Source organism: Nuphar pumila, chromosome 5 (genome assembly GCF_984573655.1).
Source record: "Nuphar pumila chromosome 5, dmNupPumi1.hap1.1, whole genome shotgun sequence".
Taxonomy (NCBI): Eukaryota; Viridiplantae; Streptophyta; class Magnoliopsida; order Nymphaeales; family Nymphaeaceae; genus Nuphar; species Nuphar pumila.
In genome coordinates, this window is record NC_143253.1 from 7,903,766 (window position 1) to 7,929,707 (window position 25,942).

General features: G+C 42.1%; 1 protein-coding gene across 1 annotated transcript; it reads left to right on the plus strand.

Moving 5' to 3' along the window:
- Positions 1–15,225: 15,225 nt before the first annotated feature.
- LOC149836661 (respiratory burst oxidase homolog protein A-like) lies at positions 15,226–24,669 on the plus strand. Its single transcript, XM_090006967.1, has 14 exons — positions 15,226–15,766; positions 15,871–16,033; positions 16,134–16,182; positions 16,571–16,684; positions 19,789–20,208; positions 21,120–21,503; positions 21,582–21,677; positions 21,777–21,892; positions 21,978–22,145; positions 22,239–22,404; positions 22,589–22,795; positions 22,869–22,997; positions 24,156–24,234; positions 24,398–24,669. The coding sequence occupies exons 1-14, from the start codon at positions 15,226–15,228 to the stop codon at positions 24,505–24,507; spliced, it is 2,742 nt and encodes a 913-aa protein (XP_089863093.1). The 3' UTR covers positions 24,508–24,669.
- Positions 24,670–25,942: the final 1,273 nt, after the last annotated feature.

Consider the following 25,942-nt stretch of genomic DNA (forward strand, 5'->3'; position numbering starts at 1 on the left):
GTGAGAAGTGACAAAAAACAAGAGGGAGATGTTAAAGAACCAAAAAGAAATCGATTTTGAAATTGAGGAGGAAGTGAGCTTCTCACTAACAAGAATAAAGTTTTTCATATTTTAGAAACGAGTTTTCCAAAGAGTTCCTTCTTTTCAAGGAAGAGAGGAGTTTTCAGCTTCTGAAGCCCCATATAGCAAGAAGGTTCTAGTAACTATGTTATGAGTTCTTAATGATGAAGGTCATTGTTGTGATTATGAATGGCAGTGGACCAGGGTGGGGGCGAAAGATAAGGTCTCCACCCCTGTCCTATTTGAAAAATTTTCCCTCCTTCCTGACCTTCATCCCTGCACCAGTTTTGATTTTAACCTCCATCCATGGTCCATTCTTTGTTTCATGTTTTTCATTCTCGGTCCAAACAGGGCGAGGCAGGGTAGGATTTCGTTTTCTCGATCCTTTCACCAATGCCCATGTCGCCTTCCATCATTAGAGGAAGGAGATGAGAAAAATGCGAGCTCGCATGGCTCGTTAGAGGAAGGAGGAGAAGGAGATAAGATAGATTCAAGAAAGGGTTTTATATTAGTGTTAGGAATATATATATATATATATATATATATATATATATATATATATATATATATATATATATATATATATTATAATATGTATAAGGGTATAATAGTAAGTTTTTAATAGAGACGGGGCGGGTCAAGAGTAAGTTTATCTCTGCATAAGTTTTGATTTTAACCTCCATCCTTTATCCATTCCCCATTTCATGTCCTCCATCCTCAGTCAAAACGGGCCATGTTTCTCCCTGATCCACTGTCATCCCTAATATTAAATGCAAACCCTTGTTGGACAGTTTTTAGAAAAAGTTTGGCCATATTTGAAATTTCAGAAACATAAGGCTCATATCTGGAATTAAGGGAAAAAAGTTGACCCCTAAATGAATTTTTTTCTAACTTAAACTTTGTGCGTTCTAATCTAATTTGATATATAATACGTTGTGGAGAGTATATTTTTAACCAATTGCATGTTTTTGACGTCGAGAGTTCGATACTTGAGGTGCAAGTCGTTTGCTGCAAGGCCTACGCCAAATGGGAAACCATCCCTGAGTAGGACCAAGACAAGATCCCAATGGAGCCTGGTCTGACCCATTTACCAGTCTTGCTTAAAGGGCCTGTCCCAACCCACTTGAGAGTTAGCCCGATAATACCCGGGCCCGGTTCAAACCTAAAAAGAATTGGGTTTGACTTTAGACGGTCTTCAGTCTCAGTCGAGGCCCAACGAGCCCAATATCAGGCAATGTCAGCGGTCCACCTCTAGAAATTAAGGACAGAGTCAACCATGTTAATTAGGCTTTAAATGGTTCAGTAGCTGTCTGTAACCTAATCCGACCTTTGAAACCCTTATCCGGACAACCAACTTAAATGAGTAAGAAGATAATGCTAATAATAATAACCCTTTCTTTCAAATAATAATAATAATAATAATAATAATAATTATTATTATTATTATTATTATTATTATTATTATTATTATTATTATTATTATTATTATTATTATTATTATTATTATTATTATTATCAGGCTTGATCTAGGGAGAGCTCTAATACGGAGACTGGTTGTGGGTCCTAGTGGACTTCAGATCCTAACGAAACCAACCTGTCAAGCTTATCAGACACACTACTGTGTCTGGACTGCTCAGTTTGGGTCATTGACTGCCCCCACATATTGATGTTTCTCCTTTGACTAAAAGAAGCTCCACCTTCTAGAATCCCTTTAAAAACACCCAAGGTGGGCCCATCAAGCATATAGACACCTCAGCAGATGGTCAAAGTCAAGGAATGACCAAGGTGAATAAGGACAAATATGATCTTTATTTATCAATGTGGTTTTGTAGAGAGAGAGAGAGCTCATGCATGGTCTTCACCTAACCCATAGCTCATGACACCATGTGGGTACCAGAATTACCAAAAACCCCAAGGTTCCTTGGTCAAAGGACAAGAATGCTCATTAGCTTTTCGTCTTCCATCATGTCCTATATGATGATTTGCATCATTTTGGCCAGTTAAGAGATAGCGTAAGCAAGATGAATTTTGACAATTGACAAAAGCACAATATCTTCTAGAAGCCTTTACCTGCTCACCACCCACTCACCCACTCCTTTAAGTTATTAGTTGTTTCTAATTGTGATTTATTTATTGTAATGGTTGAATTCCCTTACAAGAGTCAAAAGGGAATAGATAATATCCACAAGGCAATCAATGGAGTCTCCTTTTCTATTACTTTGTCTGTTTTTACTAGCAATATTTTAGATAGGACTAACTGGTTTCTGACTGTGATGCAAGTCTATCTGGTAGTTCTTAGCATGATGAGGTGAGCCACATTTTTTTTTCTCTTAAATTTGTGCCAAAATAACTTTGGAAAAGAAATCAAACAAGGTTAGGAAATATCCTCTGGGATCCCTTGTTTAAGATTGAAAATCCATAATTTCTTGGATTATTAAACTTTCTGTTTTTGTTAGTTATGATGTGCCTTGTGAACTATTTATACAGTACTTGGTACATATCTTGTGTTCCCTTACAATATAATATCTTCTTTCTTTTTTCTTTTTGAAGAGAATGAATAATATAATTAAAATAGAAACTTCACAGTACAAGCAGAGGATGTGATATCCTCGAAACAGGATTGATTATCATTTGTCGAAGCAGGTTATATGTTCTCCTCCGAAGAGGGCAGTTAGCTACATCTTGTGTTCGGGGTCTCAATGAGCACCACGTATTTAAGCATGTGTGTCTCGTATCCCCATGTTTGTCAGCATTAATTAGCGTTGGAGTTTGATGCGATTGCAAAGACTTAAGTACCCTCTCCTCCATTGGTGCCAAAAAAATGACGATTCTAGAAAAGGAGTGGTTGTAAAGACTTAAGTGCCACGAAGATGATTATTTAAGACCCAGCCTCTGCACTGCAGAATTATCCGAGAAAGAAATCTCTCCTGGAGGAGGCCATGAACATCAACCCTCTCACTCTCTCTCTCCCTTCTCTTTATGCTTCTGTGCACATCCAGCAGAAGATCCTACATTGCTCCATCAAGCACCGACTGACCTGCACATTGACTATTGTGGAGCCTGATTAAGAGTTTTTACCCTTACAGGAGGAGGGTTTGGGGGCTCCTCCCAGCGTGGGTAGCATCATTCAACTAAATGAGTTGTGGATCCTGATTCAGAGTTTTTACCCTTACAAAAGAGGGGTCTGGGGTTCCTCCCAGCATGGGTAGCATCATTCAACTTGAAGAGTTGTGGAGTCTAATTTAGAGTTTTTACACTTACAAAAGGGGAATCTGAGGGCTCCTCCCAACGTGGGTAGCATCATTCAACTTGATGAGTTGTGGAGCTTGATTCTGAGTTTTTGCCCTTTCAAGAGGAGGGTTTGGGGGTTCTTCCCAGCGTGGATAGCATCATTCAACTTGATTCGTTGTGGAGCCTGATTCAGAGTTTTTGCCCTTACAAGAGGGGGGTTTGAGGGTTCCTCCCAGCGTGGGTAGCATCGTTTAACTTGATTCGCTGTGGAGCCTGATTTAGAGTTTTTGCCCTTACAGGAGGGATGTCCGAGGGCTCTTCCGGCACGGGTCCCGGGTGTCGTGGTCAAAAAATGCACAGGGTGTCGTGGTGAGAAAGACATATATTTGTTCTAAGCAAGGTTGCAAGAAATCAATGGAAAATCCAACAAGGGGCATGCCAGAATCAAGATGTGGATGTCAAGCGAGAATGGTATTGTGCAACTCAAATAACACAAAGTAATAAGGGTCTGGTTTTTAGTTAAAATAGGGAATAAAATGACAATAGAAATCGCTTAAAATTTACAAGAATAAACTAGACTCAATAACGAAGACGCCACTTTTTACGGATTTGGAATATGACCTCCAGTTAGGAAGATATGACCATGACAAGTTAGTCCTAATTCGGGTAGCGATTTACAGCGATTTGCTTATTAAATAATACTACAAATCGCTATAGTGATTTACGGAAGACACTACAAATCGATGTAAATCGCTATAGCGATTTGCGAAAGACACTACAAATCGCTATAAATCGCTATAGTGAGATCCAAAAACACTATAAATCGCTATAGCGATTTGTGGAAGATACTACAAATCGTTGTTGAAAAGCCGGATAACACTATAAATCGTTGTGGGGCTCGTTGGAGACCCGAAAATACTACAAATCACTATAGGAAAGTCCGATAATACTACAAATCGTTGTTGGAAGGCCCCAAAAAAATTTGGTCCGGAGGGCGCTGCCCCCCGAGCCCCCGCCAGGGGCGGCCCCCCATGGACCCCCGCTTGCTGACCGCTCAGCGGGATCTGCGCCGGGGGGAACCCCTGGACCCCCCTTCTGTAAGGGCAAAAACTCTAAATCAGACTCCACAACTCATCAAGTTGAATGATGTTACCCACGCTGGGAGGAGCCCCCAAACCCCCTCCTGTAAGGGCAAAAACTATGAATCAGGCTCCACAATTCATCAAGTTGAACGATGCTACAGTCAGTGTGCAGGTCATTCGGTGTTTGATGGAGCAATGTAGGATCGTATGTTGGATGTGCACAGAAGTAGAGAGAGAAGGGAGAGAGAGTGAGAGGGTTGATGTTCATGGCCTTCTCCAAGGGAAACTCTTTGCTTCTCTAGAGAGAGAGAGAGGGTTTTACAGTGTTTTACAGAGAAGAAAGAAGAAGAAGATGACGATGAAAAGTTCAAACGGATATTTTTGATGGCTCAGGTTTGTTTTGTCGGATGACCATTGGATCGTCGGCTCACCATTGTTTCGTTGGATCACCATCGGCGAAACGATTAAGGTTCGTTTCGCTCTGTAGGCTTTGAAGAGTCAACATCATTCTCGACTTTTTGGATAGAGGACATGTTTGTTTTTTTTTTGAACTGTTTGTTTTTTCTTTTTTGAATGAAGGGCATTTTTATAATTTTCTCAAACCATCGCTTTATGAAAAGAATAGCAAAAAAAGGTATTTAAGTCTTTGCAACTACACAAGACTCCAATGCTAAGTGCACGGGAATATGAGCCCTATGTGCTTGTATATATGGTGCTCATTCAAACCCCCGAACACAAATGTGGGATTCAGTGAGTCATCGGGGGAGAACATACACCACCCTCTCATCATTTGGCCACACCACACAAAACGCAAAAAGGACGTCACTGCTAATTATACCAGCTTGCTGACACACCTCTGAATATTCTGCAGTTCCTTTCTTCCCAAAACCTGCCACCATGCAGCACAAATCCACCGTCTCCAAATATAATATCTTAGTTTATCCAACTTTTTTAGATAAAACGGTGCAACCAAATTAAAGCACTTTCATGGATGTTAAGAAAATTAACTAGGATGAGCTGGGGGTGTTGCACTTTGCTCCCGGATAAAGCATCCCATCTTGTCCCAGTTTTCTGGATAAGTGCATATCTATACCTGAAATCTTCTCAAAGAACACTAAGACTCTGTCTGGGAGCTTGTAGTCGGTGGCCCTTGTAGGGAATTTAACGAATCCCCGAGAGCCAATTCACACCATTGTCTGGAAGCTTGAATACTGCAAATCTCAGACAATTGGGCAGGACTTATCCGCAAATTCCACCTATATCTCGCAAATCCATCTGAAACCTCAAAGAGGTGTGATCACAGAAAATCACTACTTAGAGCGATTCTCTGCATAAAACACAAAACAAAGAAAATCTTTACCTTCCCTATCTTCTCAATTAAAAAAGGCCTATAGTATTTTGATAGCAACTTTGAATACGACTGACCAAAGAGAGTCTTTTGACCCTTTTGCACATGCTTGAGTCAAACCCCATCTCTCACTTTGAAGTTCTTATCTAATCGTGCGTTATCATAAATTTGCTTCAATCTTTGTTGAGCTCGGGCGAAGTTAGATTTGATGAGGGTTCTTATCTCATCCTGAGTCCGAAGCTCTTCACGTAAAGTGCAGCTATCCATCGCATACAAAGTGCATGGGTGGATGGCTATGGTAATCCACCACTTGCCTCACAGCATGGTACCGTAAGCCAACATTTCAGCCGACGGCACCATAAAAAAAAAAGCATTGAAGGCCAATTCTCCCTGCTTCCTTAATCCATTCTGAACTCAGAGTGAGGAGAGAGGGAGCGACGCCCAGGCAGACGTGCCCTCAGCCAAATGGCCTCGCAACTTGCGTTCAAAGAGTGTAAAACACAAACATAGAAAATCACTACACGCTCAGCGATTTTCTGTGTTTTGTGTCACCCGAGTATTTTGTAAAGTACTCGGGTTTGATCACTAGATCCGCTAGGCTCCTTGGTGGCAAGGGGAGGCAGTCAAGGGGTTTTAACTGCTTGGGAGTGGGTCATACAGCATAGCATCAATCTCTCCGGGCCCAATCACCAGAACAGGGATTTCTCTTTGATAAATATCAAGAAAAAAAAAACTACGAGTTAAAGTCCGATTCTGTTGAAAAGTTGACAAGAAACTCAAGACATTCAAAATGAGACATCCAAGTACTCGGCTGATTTTGCAAGTCATAACAGAGCTCACCAAAAGGAATACTGTAATGGGGGTAAAACGAGCAAGTTCGTAAACTTCAAAGTTTCAATTAATACGTTTCCCAATCCTAATGAAAGACTACCAATTAATACTCTGAGAGACCACCCCAGGCGCAGAGACCTAGTCGTGCTGGCTCCGCCCGCGGTACCTACGGTGTCCATGTCGGTGTGAAATTCTGAGGGCATCCCCCTTGACCCCAAGAAGTCGTCAAACTTCGGGGCAGGAGGTGACGCCCAGGATTTGAATGGTTGCGGTTGGGTCTACCTAGACAGGCACATACATGCAAACGCAGAGTCCATTATTTAAAAGTGGGTCCGGGTTGCGGCTCAAGTCCCTGTCAATATCTTATGCACTTACTTGCACATGATATACCCAATCTCCCATGCACTCTAGTGGAAGCTCAAGTTGGCAAATAGGGCCCAACCTTTATTTTCATGGCTGTCAACGGGTCGGGTTTGTCTCAGATACCCAATTTCCCAATTTGAACCCGAATGTTTGGGGAATGAAAAAGCTGACCCGAGTAATGCTTGGGTCGACCTGAGTAACATGCAGGCCCGGTTTGAGCTATGATTTTTACAGCATATCCAACCCAACCCTGCTGAGCCGAGTATTATGTAGACAAATTTTCATGGCTGTCAATGGGTTGGGTTTGTCTAAGATACCCAACCCAATTTGAACCTGAATATCTGAGTATGGGAATGAAAGAGCCGACGTGACTAATGTTTGGGTCAACCTGAGTAACATGCAGCCCAGTTTGAGCTATGATCTTTACTGCATATCCAACCCAACCCGGCGGACCCGAGTATTATGTACGCGACTTTTCATGGCTGTCAATGGGTCGGGTTTGTCTCAGATATCCAACCCAATTGGAAGTCAAATATCCGAGTATGGGAATGAAAAAGCTGTGTCCAGAATAATGTTTGAGTCAACCTGAGTAACATGCAAGCCAGGTCTGAGCTACGATTTTTACAACATGTCCAACTCAACTTGCCTGATCCGAGTATTATGCACAAAGTTTTAATTGAAGAGATATGCTTCAAGTACCCCTTAAATTATATGGTCGGGTTTGGGCTTTCATTTTCTTCTACCAACATAACCCGAACCTGATTGGTTTGGTTTTGGGTGAACCTTAATGGCCTACCAGATATTGCATTTGAAATGAAATGCTCAAATGTACAATGTGGATCCCCGTGATATAAAAGAGTGACACATGCAAATCATACTCACATGGATTCACTCATCATCCTTTCATCTTCTCAACCAGCCTCTATTGATGTACAAGGCACATAAGGAGCCCAAACACAACAGAAATCATAGAAGATGACAAAAGAAGGAAGCCAAGATGGAGTTCTTGTCTTTATGTTTGATTAATACCTTATTAAGAAAATATTTTACATGTTGCTCAGTTATATAGCATAAAAGTGACCAGTTATGATATGCACTGTAGCTACATCAGTCCAATGTGAGCATAGTCACTGAGGGAACATGCATAGGGATGACAGTGGACCGGGGGGAAATGGGGCCCCACCCAGCCTCGTTTTGTTTGGACCGGGGATGGAGGACATGAAACGGAGATGGGGGCAGGGATGGAGATTAAAATCAAAACCCGTGCAGGGATGAAGGCGAGGATGGACTTACGATTTCCCCCGCCTTGCCCCGCCCCGTCCCATCCCCAATCCTTCTTTAGGTATGTTAATGGACTGAGAGAAAATGGAGCCCCGCCCCACCCCGCCTCTCACCGTTTGGACCGGGGATGGAGAACATGAAACGGCGATGGAAGCTGGGATGGAGGTTAAAATTAAAACCCGTATGGGGATGGAGGCGGAGATGGAGGGCAGAATTTTGAGATGAGGCGGAGTGGAGACCTTGTCCCCCACCCGGGTCCACTGCCATCCTTAAACATGCACTTTTTGCTCAATCCATAAGGATCAAATGTGTTTAGAATTAAATACCAGCTAACCTCAAATTAGGAACCACCGCGGTGGTTGCCCATGTGGTCAGCGGGGTCTTGTATCAAGCTAAAGGTGCAGGATCAAATCCCGATGGTACATGGGGGCAGCTGTTGCTTTATCATGGTTCAGGCATGTAAGTAAGGGTGTCAATGGCCCTGGTTTACCTGGACCCAACCCGAACCAAACTCTATAGGGTTCGGGTATGGTGATAAATAAGAAGACCCGATTAAGACCTGAAGGTCTCATTAATACATGGACCCGGGTATAGTTTCTGAAATTTTATACCAGACCCAGACCCAGACCCAACCCGAGTTTTGATTAAGACCTGCAATTTTTCAATGTAAAATAATAAAAATATGGTTTTACCAGGTATGGTTTGGGTTTGGTTCATGTAGTTTTTATCGGGTTTGGGTATGGGTTTTTTATAGTAAACCCGATTAGACCCGAGTTTAAACCCGATACCATATCCAAAAATCTGATCCAAGTCTGGTTCCACCTGGGTCCGAACAAAACCCGACCCATTGACACCCCTACATATAAGGCTGGCTGGTCATGTACCCAACCCCGAGTTCTACTTTGCAGGGATCAAGCCCATTGAGTGACCTGATTCTTGGTGAGGGCTTTCTTAGCCATAAAAAAAAAACTTGAATTTAGGAGAGCAAATCAGGTTTTAATATATACAACTTTTACTTTTATAGGCAATTTGGGGCTAAGCAGACCACACAGTTTTGAACTTGCAATAACTCAACACATGGTGACGTGCATTGACAGCCCCTACCAAACAAGCGGAGCCCCCAGCCATATTATACACAACTGATTTAATGGTTATACTCAATGACTGCCTAGTTCCTTTGGGTCTATAAAATATATTTATTACTAATTAACAAGTCTATACAACCCGAACTAAGCGAAGTCTCGGTTCAGTTTGCTGAGTCTTTCACGAGTTCGAACAAAGAATGCACATAGGCTTGCAAGCACACATGCCACATAGCGTAACTTGGTGCTCTCTCTCTCTCTCTCTCTCTCTCTCTCTCTCTCTCTCTCTCTCTCTGCGATCTTGCGTATGCATCTTAGTGATCTTCCACTCCCTCCTGCTGATGCTACCTATCCTTTGTCGCAATCTGGGCAAGCGGCTCCGGCGTGAGCCCATTTTATTTGTCTAATGTTCTTTTCTCTTGTGCTTTCTTTATTTGTTTTGGCTTTTATTCTCGTTCAGTTCATGGGTTCAACATTTTGTTGATCTTCATGAGTGGTAATGTTGAATTACTTTCGTGTCTCTCTCTCTCTTTTGAGTATTGGTGCCCACAATGACATGCAAAGACAAATTTCTAGGGGTCTAGCAAACAAAAGCAGGAAAGAGGGCCTCTTGATCACAGGTAAAACACACATAAACCCAAAGGAACGACCAATTTAGCAGCCCCTTCTCCCATCAATCCCTACAAGCATTAGGTGAACTCCACGCCCTCCCTCGTCACCTCACCCACGAAACTTAAAACTCTTTTAACACTCCACCAACTCCGTCCCTTTCCTTACACTTGGTCACATCCACTTTTTGCCTTCTTCCATGCATATTTTGTCAAAGCTTTGTTTTGGTCTAGTTGCCCTAATGGTTTGGTGGGAAAAGTCAACCACAAAACGTCTCAAATCTTCCTTGACCATGACATTAGACCAGAATGGCCCTCTAAATTTATTTTCCCCACAAAATTACAAAAATACCAATATTTTATTTCTATGCATTTAATGGCTTTGTTTCTCTCCTTCCACCAATCAAGTTCATGATAAAAATATGGTGAATTGCAAACGCATAGCCATGTTTCTCTGTCAACCTTTATTCTTTATTGAATGGTGAATCACCAAATGAATCATAATTGGTGCCATGTTCCTTTCTTTCCTTTCCTTTGTAAGCAAGTTGGGTCGGGCATGACACCTACCACCATTTTAAAATGAAGAGAGGTTTAACATTAAGCCAATGTGGGCTAGGAAAGATCTCATGATCAGTTACACACCTCACATTATGATCTTGAAGATTTTATATGTTGAATTTTACCAGAAAATATTGCACATTATTTCCTTGGGCTTGTTTAGATACTAATAATGTTCCATATATCTATGTTGCATTGAATTTTTTATACTAACAAGAGATATGCACACAAGATGCATGGCATGCATAACAGCTGTAAAGACCAACCCCACATTGAGAACAGAAAAAGCACAGATGGTATAATGACCAAGCCAGTAAATGCATTGGTGGGAGACAGACACCAAACAAATTGCTATGAAATTTGATCCACTTGGGACACATAAGGAAGCAAGGAATTTGCATCTCATATTCTTGCCATATTTAGTAATATGATAATCATATATTCTATTTGTCTGTTTTTAAAAAGAAGCACCATACCTGAACAATCTTCTACTGACCATTGAGAAATTGAACCACCTGGATTTGACTTGAAAATATGATGCCTATCAGTTGCGTTAAGTCTTAGGCCCTCAGTTGTGCCCATTTGGATGAAGCCAAATCCTGTATTGGGTGTCATGTTTTAATAGATAAAATGAATTTTCTCTGTTTGGGTGATAAAAATCTCAATTTTTATGAACTAAGTTTTATCCAAAATCTGGTTATGAAAACCCAGTTCATACCAGGTTTTTTGCAACCTGGTTTATTTGGATTGGTATTTCCAACTTTCGACAACTCTGGATTGGTAGTCCCAACTCCCTTAATGAAGAAAAAAGACCAGGTGCGATTGCACACTTTTAGTGTGCCGCTGCACCTGATCACCCTCCATCTTGGAGATAAGGCCTGTCAGTTGTGGGGCCCAAAAAAATGATGGAGGGTGATCAGTTGCAGCGCGGCACACTAAAAGTGTGCAATGACATTGCACCTGCTCCTCCCTCTTTAATGACCCCTCCACCTCCTCTCATCCCATGACCATCTCCTTCCTCATTTCTAGTCCGGCCTTTTCCAATTAAAAAAAATGGCCGGACTGGTAATGCTCTGCTAACAGCGGTACCAGCCAGCCATTTCTTGACCATTGGCTGGTTGAAAAATGGTCGGAAAGAATAATTTCTTTTGTTTTTTTAGATAATTGGCCATTTTTCATTTGCCTACCAGCCAGTAGGTGATCAAAATCAAGTGGGATTCCTGTCAGCATTGCCATACGGCTATTTTTCGATTATTAGATTTTTGAAAAATAACATGCCCCTTTTGTTTGGAGTTTTTACCATTTAAAAACATGGATAACTGGGTTTTGTCATCTAAACAATAAAAATTGATTTTTAACAAACCAGGTTTGCCAAAAACTAAGTTCTTGCCAGTTTCTTAAAACCCAAGTTTGACCACAAATGGGGCCTTATATATATAAGGTACATGAAAATTGTGGGGCCTTATAAATAAAGACACCGTTTGGCTCAGAGTTATCGGAAGTGCCATAGGGAGTGGGGAAGCGTGTTTTCCTGAATCACATTTCGAAAGCCCAAAATACCGCACTTTCGAAACATGTTGAGAAGCACCAAAAAAATTTGAAAAGTACGCTTCTCATTTAGGAGAAGCACGCTTCTCTTTTATGAGAAACTCACTTTTTGTTTTTTTTTTGTTTTTCTTTTCTTTTCTTTTTCCGCTTTCCCCTTACTTCCCCCTCGCTTCCTAGGTTGCTTTTGGTTCGCTTCCTAAGTCACTTCCGAGATGATTTTTTATTATCTTCTAAGTCGTCCCACGCTTCCCACTTCTTAAAATTTTGAAAGTGCCTCGCTTCTTGCTTTCCACTTTCCACTTTCCGCTTTCGCTTCTCTAATCACTTCTCGTTTCCGCTTTTTCGATTGGCAACTCTGGTTTAGCTGCATACAACAAGGTCGTGTTAATGTGGGATGATGTCATGATTTTTGAACTTTGCATTTAGAATTGATCAGAATCGACCAATTTCATGAATTAGAAAGATTCTAGTTCCAGTTTATAGTTTCTCTGAATTATTGGTGGCAGTTTTCTACTACACACAGAAAACTCGTGGTTTGATTTGCATGGCCAACCAAATACTACGTTAATGTCAAGAGATTGTGAAGTTCTCTCGGGGCATGTTCAGTTTGCTCCGAATCGCTTTCTCCAAAAGGCAGCCGTGAATTCGAATCATTTGGATTTGAATTCAAATCTCACGAGTTGCCCTGGGATTTGGAATCAGAAAGATTTGAAATCATTCTGATTCCAAATCGGGTGCGAGTTAGGCACCCGAACGTACCCCTTGATGTATTGTTTGCAACTTCAGATTGGTGAGAGAGAGAGAGAGAGCCGTGTGGCGTATTTTCTTCTGTACTTGATTTTCTATAGCCAAAGCTTAGGACAGTCAATTGCTCAACTAACAAGAATAAAATATATGAATTCCTTGAAGTTGGTAGTCGTATTTTCCCTTAATTTCCTCACTTATGTGAAGTACATCTTCTACAATCAAAACCAAGCAACTTGTACAGTTGTACTTGCTCATTTGCTATTCCACCTTGAAGGAGCTACATTGTTTACAAATTTAGTGGGCCTCAAAAGGAAATGGTGAATTGGATTGTGTTGCATTAACAAACCTATATATAACCAGATCCAACCAATTATCTATAAATTTTTGGATCCACTATGATCCCCATCTGAAGATGGATTGGGCCTCGCTAGATTTCAAACAGAACCAGACTGAGGTATCAGCAACAAATAGCTGATCAAGTACTCAACCACACTTGAAAAAAAATCGTGTGTGCAATGTGTTTGCTCATAAAACCAGTAGACTTAGTCCACCAATAAAATATAGGACCCAAGGCTGATCCGGAAACAAAGTCACTCGTGTTTTGCTCATCTTCAGCTCGTAAAGTGCTCGTTCAAACTTGTAAAATAGGCTCGTCATGCTGAATGTGTACAATCGGTAATCAGCTAGGCTTGACTCGTATAAGCTCATTAGGTTGTAAGAAATATATTTTTGATACATTTTACATGTACAATTATTTTTTTGTAATCTTGTTTCTTTCATCTCTAAAACGATTTTTTTCAATGAACAAGTTAGTTCAAAGTCTACTCTTTAACTTGAATCATTAAGCTCTCGAGCTCGGCTTGGCTTGGCTCACCACAAGAATGAGACAAGCTTGAACACTTCAAGCTCAGGTTTTTTCACCAACTAAAGACCATTGCATATCCAACCTTACAGGGCGTGTTTGTGTGCCATGGAAAAGGAGGCCCACCATGAGAACACAAGCGCGGGAGCCTGAAAATCAACGTCGACCGCTTTTTATAGGTCCGGGTACGGTGATAAAGAAGACCCGATTAAGAACTGGGTCTGGACCCCAAGATTTGATTAAAACATGGATCCAGGTATAGTTTGTGAAATTGTATACCATACCCAAGCCCAACCCTAGTTCAGATTAAGACCCGCAATTTTTCAATGTAAAAATGATAAAAAAAATAGTATTTTACTGGTATTGCCCGGGTCTGGTTCATGTAGTTTTTATCGGGTCTGGGTATGGTTTCTCTTATGGTGAGTATGATTAGACCTGGGTCCAGGCCCGATAGCATACCCAAAAATAAGGGCCAGATCTGGTTCTATCTGGGCCCGTCACCTCTAATGGATGGTGGTCATGTGCAGCAGTACATCAAAAATGTACAATGTTATTGCATCTGATCCAGCCTCTCGAGGGGGAGGGTCTGACTTGTGGGGTCCCCTTCCGCATTACACAAGCCCAACCAATAAGGTGCATCTCATACCCGCTTAAGGCTTTGACAGGGGGCAGACCTGAACCTGAATTACTTGCATTTAACCTATTCAAGTTTAAAGATTCCATTGGGCACGTCCAGGTCTGACAGTCAAATTAACCATGGCATTTTTCTCTTAAAGCAGACAAAAGGTTGCATAAGAGTGGACTGAGTCAATTGTGAACTGAGATGGCCCCAATTTCAAATACCAACATGGGCTAGTGTGGGCTTCATTCAAGTGGCTCATCTAACACATCACAAAATTTCAGAGCATATCAAACTTGGTTCAGCCAACCCTACCGACTCTCTCTCTCTCTCTCTCGTTTTCAAATCTTAAACTGCAAGCCAGCCACACCCTCCAAATATATTTAAGGAAAGGCAGCACCCACCACACTGCTCAACAACAGTTGCCTTCATAAACATGCCGGTTTCCGGTCAAAGACCAACTTTCCGGCGACTGTGATGCAGAACAAAACAGGTGGCGTTCTCCTCTTTTTCAATTCGGGTCTTTGGTAATCCCAGTGGTTGTATTAAAAGAGCGTGTCCCTCTGCCATTTAATTCTTTAGCTTTTGTTTTCTGAGCTTTCACACGAGGGAAGAAGATAGAGGGAGCACTCCCCTTTTAGACGCGTTGCAAATCCAACTTCAAAAGATTCCATACGCGTTTCTTCACTCACTTGTACCTCACAACCTAACAAACGGGGGAGACCATCACATCCTTTGGTCACCATGCTCAGGAAGAGAATTTCAACACCACAAGATTTCCAGATTGATTGTGAATTAAGGTTGGTTTAATTTCTTCATCATGAGCGAGGTTAACACGTAGAATACTTGGAAGTTGGTTGCGATTAAGATCGGTTTTCTTCATCAAGATCGAGGTGAACTGCAACAAAGCAAACTTTGAAACGATTTGATAAGCCGAAATTTGTACGTAAACTAGAAGAGATTGAATCAATTTACATCAAAGTGGTATCAGCTTTAAAAAAAAAAATGGAAGAGCATTTTAGCCTGCACGAACGGCGATGGGCATCAGACACGATAGCTGGGAGCAGGCCGACGCCGAGCAGCGGATCCGACACCGAGGAGGAATTCATCGAGGTGACGCTCGACTTCCACGACGACACCATCGTGCTGAGGAGCGTCGAGCCTGCAGGGACGGCCTTGAACCTCGACCCCGGCGAGGAGTCCCCGTACCAGACCGCGGCGACCTCCCGAGCCCCGTCGATGGGCCGGAGCCCGCCGCACCACCGCCTCCGGCAGTTCTCGCAGGAGCTGAAGGCAGAGCTGCGAAGGACCTGGGGCCACGTCTACGGCTCCCGGGACGACCCGGCGCTCTCAGCGCGGGCGCTGCGGCGGCAGCGGGCCGAGCTCGACCGGACGCAGTCCGGCACCCACAAGGCGCTGCGCGGGCTCCGGTTCATCAGCAGGAGCGGAAACAACGGCGTCGACGCCTGGGCAGAGGTCGAGGCCAACTTCGAGAGGCTCTCCAATGACGGGTGGCTCCACCGGACCGACTTCGCGCAGTGTATCGGTAAAAAAAAAATCTGAGCGGCCACCACCCTCTCTGATGCACGTATAGTTCGCGAAATGGGGAGGTGGATGATCGGAATTTCCCTCTTTTTCTGTGGTTTGTAGGGATGAAGGACTCAAAGGAGTTCGCTCTGGAGCTGTTCGATGCATTGAGCCGACGGCGGAGATTGAACGCGGTCGAGAAGATAACGAAGGATGACCTCTACGAGTTCTGGTCTCAGATTACCGATCAGAGTTTCGATTCTCGGCTCCAGATCTTCTTCGATATGTAACAACCAATACCAACCTTTAAAAAAATCGATTTTTGCTAATTTGATGCATAAAATCAAGTACCTTTTCATATATTTGTGGGATTTTTATTTATGAAGGGTCGACAAGAACGAAGATGGGAGGATTACGGAAGAGGAGGTGAAGGAGGTAACGTGCATTCGTTTTTCCACTAAAATCCGGCGAGATAGATTTTTTTCCGGCCAAATCATTTGCGTTTAACGTTTCTTTTATTTAGTACCAACAAAAAAGTCGGTGCCGGAACTTTGTGTTCTGACAGGATTCCGGCCGGTTTAGTTGGGGTTTTATGTTTGTTTTGAAATTAACGATTTTAAACGGATTTTCAACGTTTTTTGGAAATGACCAAATTCCCTTGATTGATGGGATGGATTGACTGGGCTCTTTCGTTTCTTAATGACAAAAAAAAACTCCCTTGATTATTGGAGTGGGTTTTTTTGATTAATTGAGTTCTAATTATGTTTGTTGTGAAATGATGAAATTGGCCATGATTAATTGGAGAAAATTGTTGTTTACGTAGATTATCATGCTAAGCGCATCAGCAAACAAGTTGTCGAGGTTGAAGGAGCAGGCGGAAGAGTACGCGGCGCTCATCATGGAAGAGCTAGATCCGGAGAGGCTCGGCTACATCGAGGTGGGTTTATCTTGCCCTGCTTGGCTTAGGATTGAGATCTCAGAGTTGATTGGTGCTGTTCGTTATTATGGTTTATGGAGGATAAGCGAGTTTTAATTTAAGGGCAGTTTTGTCTTTTGAAAGTACCCATATATATATATATATATATATATTAAAGGCAAGCTGAGGATATGCCCCCCCTTCGTTAGCTACATCGCGTGTTCGGGGCTTTCAATGAGCGCCACGTATGTAAGCACGTTCAGCTCGTATCCCCATGTTTATCAGCATCAATTAGCGTCGGAGTCCGATGCGGTTGCAAAGACTTAAGTACCCTTTCCTCTGTTGGTGCCATAAAAATGATGATTCTAGAAAAATAGCAGTTGCAAAGACTTAAGTACTTCGAAGATGGTTATTTAAGACCCAGTCTCTGCACTACAGGATTATCCGAGAAAGGAATCCCCCCGAAGAAGGTCATGAACATCAACCCTCTCTCACTCTCTCTCTTCTCTTTCTGCCTTTGTGCACATCCAACAGACGATCACACACTACTCCATCAAACACCGACTAACCTGCACAATGCCTCTGTGCACATCCAGCAGATGATCTTATATTGTAGCATGTCCTTGTATATTTTTTTTTTCTTTCCCTTTTGTAACTGTCGAAAAAGAGCAATAAAGTGTTTTGTTTGATCGTGGTGCTCATATGTTTCTTTCGGTTGTTTCTTGCTCGAGGTTTTCGTAACACCCTTTTCCGTGATTTTCTATTTTTTTTTTGCTACTCGATTTAGCGATTTTCCATTTATTTTTATTTTTTTCGCTACGCAATTTTCGTAAATCGCTACTCAATTTAGCGATTTTCCAAAAAAAAAATCGCTACGCAATTTCCATAAATCGCTACTCGATATAGCGATTTACGAAAATCGCATAGCGATTTGCCATTGGTTTGGCGAGGAGGTGGGTCCTGTAGAGGAGCACGGCACCGGAGGTCGAGATGAGGACGTCGCGGTGCCAGAACCCGATGAATGCCCGCCAAGACTTGAGGGTGTGAACGCCCGTGTTGAGCAGCGGCAGGGTGGCCTGGAAGGCATAGCCCTGATTGAAAGTATTGTCGATGTAGGGGTAGACAAATTATACTTTGAAAGACTCCGTTGTAGGTGTACGAGAGGAAGATTTCATTGTAGGTGTCCCTCGAAGGCGACAGAGGGGCCGCCGCAGTCGGTTGTCCACTGGACAAGGGTAGCATTCCGGCCACCGCTAGCAGAAAGAGGACGACGATCATCATCGGATCGTCGACTCTTTGTCTCCCTTAATACAGTGTTTCATGGATAAGAAAGAAGAAGATGACGTCAAGTTCAAACAGAAAAGAAAGAGCGAGCGTTTCAAGTTTGTTTTGTTGTTTGGACTTTGAAGAGTTAACATCATCCTCAACTTTCTGGATGGACGATATTTTTGTCCTTTTTTCGAACCATCATTTTTCTTTTTTTGAATGGACATTTTTGTTATTTTCTCGAACCATCGTTTCATGGCGAGAATAGCAAGAAAGGGTACTTAAGTCTTTAATGTTGACAAACATGGGGATACAAGCCCCATGTGCTTACATATGTGGAACTCATTGAGACCCCCCGAACACGCGATGTAGCTAACGGCCGTCTTCGAGGGAGAACACACACCACCCTCTCAGAGGGATTCTATCCCAGGCCTTCAGTTTGACATAGGACCTCCTTATCGAGAGGGTGTTGTGTGTGAGCACCGCATGGCGCTCAGTGGGCCGTACACTGTCGTACATCAACCTGCCGGATGTACGGCGGTGTACGGCTCCCCCATACGCCCCACTGAGTGTCAAGCAGCCCTCAGGGGACCAGGAATCCTGGGGGGAACATATAACCTGCCCGCCCCCTTATCACAAGGGATACCACCTCGGTGGTGAAAGTAACCAAATATGCAATGATGCAACTGGCATAGTTAATGGTACTTAGTGTTGCACTCTTGTTGAGGGTATCTTTGTCATTCATTTAGCCTTTCGGCAACCTACATAAGCACTACCCTTTGACCTCTTTCTTCAATGCTTTTGCAAAAAAGTAGGATAATAAAAATGAAGAGCTCCCTCGGTTGCTAGCTTGGTTTTGGGACTAGGACAAGTTGACTCAGACTGGGGTCTTTTGGGTTTGTGGGTCATTGGGCTAATTACTCCACAAACTAGCTAGGTTTATTGGGTTAGGCATATTTCTCGATTCATATGTGTCCCGTCTGTCCAATTTATGTGCCTTTGAGCGACCACCAATTGTAGATCTATGATCAAAAAGGGGTTTGTATTGTCTCCAAAAGAACAAGAGATGAAGCAAAAGATATGATGGAAGATGGCTATAGTAGTGTGGAGGGTCTACTCAATGCTAGGAAGCAAGGTTGAGTGAGAGTCGTGTTTAGTTTGGTTATCTACGGGGCTCAGTGCCATGAGTAGGTGGACTAATATGCATTTGGGCTCAGTTAACTTTCAAATCAAACAGATTATGGGTTTGCAAAGTTGACAGTTCAAATCCCGCAAGTAGGTCAAAAGGAGTCCAGTGTGTCTCTAATGAGACACTAATTGTTGGTTTAGTAGGCCCAAAGCAAGTCGGCATTGGCTTGGATGAACTTGATCTTCTGCATTCCATACCTTTTTAATCGGCTCAGAGTTGAGCTTGGTTTCATTATTGACTGGGCTCGGTGCCACGATTTCGCTAGGTAAGCCCGTGGACTTGGTTGAGTTTTAACTCTAACAAGAATGTGACCAAGTTGGCTTAGTTAATTATGAATTCAGTTCAAAGACCTCATGAGGTCGCTAGGGGTCCACAGTGCCTATAACGCGTGTTCACCATCAATTCAGTGGGCTCAGTGCTAGTTGGTATACTTGGATGCGCTGGTGGGCTCAGTTGGTTATCAAAACAAATAAGGTGGGTCCAAGAATAGTTGGCTAGGCTCATAGTGGTTCATTAAGAGGATACGTTTAGTCAAAAGGGGTCCAAATTCTCACCAAGTCTTTTTGTAGTATAGTAAGATGTCTAAGGGATGTATGCAGGGCCTCGTACATCTAACGGCTAGTTTTTGAATTTACCCTCCTTCTAACGGCTACTGTGGTGAACTTGGCAGCTATGGCAACTAGAGACACTGCTCCTCCAGAAAGACACCTACCTAAGCTACAGCCAGGCACTGAGCTACACAAGCGGCGGGCTGAGCCAAAACATCGGCCTGAGAAAGAGGAGCCCCATCAGGAACCTAAGCAGCAAGCTGCTGTACATGGTGGATGAGAATTGGCAGAGGATATGGGTGCTGGCTCTCTGGGTGGCAGTGATGGCCGGATTGTTCGCATGGAAGTTCATTCAATACCAGAACAAGGAAGCTTTCAGGATCATGGGCTATTGCCTCCTGACGGCGAAAGGAGCGGCCGAGACTCTCAAGCTCAACATGGCCCTGATTCTGCTGCCTGTTTGCAGGAACACCATCACTTGGCTGAGGTCCACCAAGCTTGGCAACTTCGTACCCTTTGATGACAACATAAACTTCCACAAGGTATGCACAACTATCTTCCTTTGTTTCCCCTAGTGACTAAGGTGGACCAAGCACTGCCTCAAAAGTTATGTTGGGCTCCCTTTGGTCATAATGGGGAGAGAGTGTTCTAAGTCTAAACTCAGTACTGGATGTGTCTCAACTAGCCTTGGGAAAATGAATGCCCAAAAGGTTCAGTTGGTGCCACATTCTGTGAAAAGGAGGAAGATAGTGTGATGAGTTCCACACTGAGAAAATGGAATGCTTTTAGTTGGGGTGGGTCCCACCCATTTAACTTCAGGAGGAAGAACTCTGTATGGTGGTGTGGTCTCACACTGCATGATTTGGATAGCAATTGACCAAAAAGAGAGGGGTTATGATTATATAAACGATGATGTTCCTGCTCTCTGTGCACTCTCTTTTTGGCACAATGAATTGAATGTTTTCTACCATACCCTTGTTCACTGCTCCCACAATGCAAACTGTAACCCTTTAATTATGGTCTATCCATTACCTATGATACTGCATAATGTACACCTCGTTTTCTCAGTTACAACTTATAGGGGTACCTTGGAATCAAGTGAAGTGATGAAGTTCATATATTGCAAAATCTATTCATTCAACTTGGCTTTTAAATAGTAACAAAATTATTTGGGGTGTTGGAGTTCATGAACTTAGTCACAATTCATATGTAGCGCAAATGGGATGAATTTCGAGTTCCTTTCTGACATTATCGTAGAAAACTATTTGAGCTGTTGAAGTTCATGAACTTGGTCACAATTCATGTCTAGCCCAAATGGATTTCAAGCTCATTACTAACATTATCACAGAAAACTATTTGGGGTGTTAACTTAGTCACAGTTCCTATTTGGGCCGAATGAATTTCAAGTTCCTTACTGACATTATCATCATGGTGGTGCTTTGCTTTGCTTCAGACAATTGCAGCTGCAATTGTTATTGGCACCTTACTGCATACTGGAAATCATCTCGCCTGTGATTTCCCCAGACTGGTTTCGCCGTCAAACACAGAATTCTGGCGAATAAAAGGTGATTTTGGTGGGGAGAAACCAACGTATCTGAGCCTAGTGAAGGGGGTAGAAGGGATCACAGGGATTCTTATGGTGGTCTTCATGATCATAGCATTCATTCTAGCAACCAGCTGGTTCAGAAGGAACACACTAAAGTTGCCCCGGCCATTCTACAGGCTGACTGGCTTCAATGCCTTCTGGTACTCCCATCACCTCCTCGTGCTCGTCTACATCTTGCTCATCATCCATGGAAGCTTCTTGTATCTTACACACAAGATGTACCAGAAGTCGGTAAGCGAAACAACCAAAATAAAATATGCGGCTGACTTCAGATCTTCAAAATTATTCATGAAATTGTCGTTGATGCAGACATGGATGTATCTTTCCATACCAGTTCTTCTATATGCAGGTGAAAGAATCCTTAGAGCATTTAGGTCCGGTTTCTATTCGGTCCGAATTTTGAAGGTACGTTCTAACACAATGTCCCTGGTTTTACAGAGAACAAACTTCCAATCAACTCTAGCATATGGGTTTGCCTTGTTATGTTAATTCTGTGAATTTCAGGTTGCTATCTATCCTGGTAATGTCCTAACCTTACAAATGTCGAAGCCACCGGCATTTCATTACAAAAGTGGCCAATACATGTTCGTCCAGTGCCCTGCAGTTTCTCCTTTTGAATGGTAATTTAAGGAACTGATAAATCAATCGGTCTCATGTACTTTGTATGCTTAAGCAAACATCCTAACAGTTCCATGAATAATGTAGGCATCCCTTCTCCATCACTTCAGCTCCTGGGGATGATTATTTGAGCATACATATTAGAGAATTAGGAGATTGGACACAAGAACTCAAGAGAATTTTCTCGGCAGTATGCGAACCTCCAATAGCTGGAAAAAGTGGCCTTCTTAGAGCAGACGAGTCCACCAGGAAAAGGTGTTTCTCCTAGCTCTCTTTCTTTTGTTCATCTCACTATGAGTTTATTCCAATGGCTAATTATGGATTGTTATTCTGTTTTGCTATTTATAGTCTACCCAAGTTGTTGATTGATGGACCTTATGGAGCTCCTGCACAAGATTACAGAAAATATGATGTTCTGCTATTGGTAGGTTTGGGAATTGGAGCAACACCATTCATCAGTATACTGAAAGATCTATTAAGCAATCTCGTCAAAACAGATGAACATTCCCAAACTGTAAGCATGCAGCTCTTCTCTTGCTCCCTTATGATATATCAATTCCTATTACAGATTAAAGAGTTGGATACTATCAAAGATCAATTAGTTAGACATGTTCATCATTTAAGACTGAAAGTTTTGTTGAATTCAAAATCATCCTCTAGAAAAGCACTTAGATTTGAAATTTTGAATCATTTCCCAGCAAGAGTTGAACCCAAATTCTGAAGGCTCAATGGAAGAAATTTTAATAGGAAAGGACCTCGAATCCGGAAGGATAGTCGCACAAAATCTGAAGAAAAAGAAGCCTATGAAGACCACAAACGCATATTTTTACTGGGTTACTAGAGAGCAAGGTTCATTTGACTGGTTCAAAGGAGTCATGAATGAAGTTGCTGAGATGGACCAGAAGGTGTAAAAAGGTTAATTAAATTAATCTTCTCTTTCTTGGAGTTTATGTTAATCAGCTTCTGCTTCAAAACCAGGGTGTCATAGAGATGCATAACTACTTAACAAGCGTCTATGAGGAAGGAGATGCACGTTCAGCACTAATCACCATGGTCCAAACCCTAAATCATGCCAAAAATGGAGTCGACATTGTATCAGGAACAAGAGTAAGGCTCTGATTTTCTTTTCTTTTTCTTTTCTCAAGTCTAAATTGCCCAAGTAATCCTCATAAAAGAAAGGTGACATAAACCTTATCTCCAAATAATTTCCCTTTTTTTATGTTGGGGGGAAATAATTGATTTCTTCGATCGCCGAGAAGTGCCACATTGACCTTGGTCTGTTTCGGCCCCCTCGGTGTAAAACACCGTGGGTACTTCTCGACGGCGGATCAGGTGCAACGCATTGCACACTTTAGTGTGCCGCTGCACTTGATCCACCCTCCATATTATGTTGTGGCCCACCACAGCTGACAGAATATATCCTAGAGATGGAAAGGGGTCAGGTGCAGCAGCACACTCAATAGTGTGCAATGTGATTGCACCTGATCCAACCTCGTATTTCTCTATGTTTTGACTTGTGCACGAGTTGCACCCACAGGGTTTCGAACATGAGATGTCTCTTCATCTCAGGACAAATCGATCCGCCACCTAGCCAGGTGTGCAGAGTCCTCGTGGGCCACATAACTCAATTTCTTAAAAGTTGAAATAAATCTAAGAATTGTTCTAAGCATCCTGCCCTGCACTAATGATGAACATCCTTGAGTTGCATTTGGCAACTTTTGTTGCTATTGGTGATTACCTTTTAGGTGTTTGTTTGGCATCACTTGAAGCACAACCATGTTCATGAACTTGTTGGTCAATTATAGAGATGAAACGGCATTTCACCACTATGTAATCTTAAAAGCTCTTGTTGGTCAATTATAGAGATGAAACGGCATTTCCACTATTGCCATTCTTCTAGAATTAGGTTGGCAACTTAGCTTCAGGCCATGGCCCCTAAAAAGCATACTTTTTTAACCAACAAGTCATACTTAAAAGGTAGAGCTCCACCAGTACACACTACCACAAAAAGTTGCATCTTTTGTGGCTATTTTTTTAACTTCAAACTTCTGGTTAGTGTCGAAACTAAAGTAAAGCGTCCAACACTTAAATCACAAAGTTCTTTTTGCCTCTCTCTCTCTCTCTCTCTCTCTCTCTCTCTCTCTCTCTCTCTCTCTCTCTCTCTCTCTCTCTCTCTCCACATTAAAAGACTCTAGACGTCATCCATCATTTTCCGGCGAGGCTAATACCAACCCACTTTTCTCCTTGTTTTGTCTTTGTTTACAGGTGAGGACCCACTTCGCCAGGCCCAAGTGGAAGAAGGTCTTCTCTCGAATCTCTTCCAAGCACCCTGACGCAAGGATTGGTTAGTCACCCACCACCATCACCAAACCAAAACCACTCCTGCTACTAACAACAATCATAATCACAATAATAATAATAATAATATCAACAGCAGAAATAATAATAATAGTAATTATTATATATCATTATAACTCCTACTCATATATTGTATGATGGTTCAACAGGAGTGTTCTATTGTGGGGCACCCATCTTAGCCAAGGAACTGAGCAACCTCTGCCACGAGTACAACCAGAAGGGCTTCACCCGTTTCGACTTCCACAAGGAGCACTTCTGATCCTCCTCCTCCCCCCACCCCCTCCTTCGTCCTTGTACTGTACAGCAACCAAACGAGAGAGAGTAGTCTAAGGACACTATATCTGTTGCTATTGTCATTGGTATTATTATTATTATTATTATCATTATTATTATTATTATTATTATTATTATTATTATTACTACAAATGGGTGCTAAAGAGAAATCCGGTATAGTGACGTTTTCCAGCATCCCGCCGGAGCTGGCCAGGAATTGCAATTAGCTGATGGTGGTGGCGGTTCGGTCTCGTATGACGTGGCACTCTTTTATTGGGGAAGTGTTCGTAGTGGGTGGCAGTCTCAGCGTTGCCACGTTGGCTTGTGGTTATGACGTGGCACTGATGAAGGGTGTTCGGTTTGGTGGTCGTGACGCGTTATGTAGCTTTCCCATTGATATGATTCGTTGTGACCCTCAGGTCAACCACTTCTTGTCGTGGGGGATATATATATATATATATATATATATATATATATATATATATATATATATATATATATATATATATATATAGAGAGAGAGAGAGAGAGAGAGAGAGAGAGAGAGAGAGAGAGTTGGTAGTATTTGTTTTTCTCGTTTTGATGTAAAGTGTGGGGGAAAATAACTAAAGGATAAGAGAAACATAGGCATTACTTTTTCTTTTCTTTTTTTTCTTTTCTTTTTATAATGGTGCCTTATATATTGTGAAATGACGTCTTAACAAGTACATTTAAGATTCGTTAGCGACCCTCTCTTTTTTATCCTTTTTTTCTAATTTTCTTTCTCCTTTTTCTTTTCTATTTGGGCATTTGTTCGTGAGTCCTTCCCTCCATTTTCATTGTCCACCTTTGCTTTTTCTCTTAGACATCTTGTTAATTGTATGTTCAGTAATGAACCACTAAAACAATGGACTCAATTTCTGAGCCCTCAAATCGGAGGCCAACAGTGCAAAGTGTAGACTCGAAAAGCTCATGATAACTCATTAAGTATTTAAAAGAAAAAAGAAATCTTCTCTTATAAATAAAAAAATGTGAGAGTGGGGAGGGATAAGCTCAAGGAGTTTTACGTTGCCAAAACAGTGACCCTAAGTAGTATAGGCAGAGTCAGCGTGGCTAGGTCTCTGATCCTGGCGTGGTTTCTCCATGTAAATATCAAAATAATGTGTATGTGTGTGAGCACAGCTGGCTAGGTGGGTCCGTTGAAGGAATTCAAATTGAACAAAGTTTGCAAGTTCGATACACCGAGGGAGAGACTTTTCCAGTGAGCAAGAAGGAGCACGGAAATGGATACACAGGAACGCAGAATGTTTATTGCTTTAAATAACACATCTAAATATTGAAAAATCATACTCGAAAACATGCAGATTACTAAACAGATTATAAAAGTTTTAATATGTAGAGTTTAATCAATGAAAAACTCAATCATTAGACAAGGAACTCTA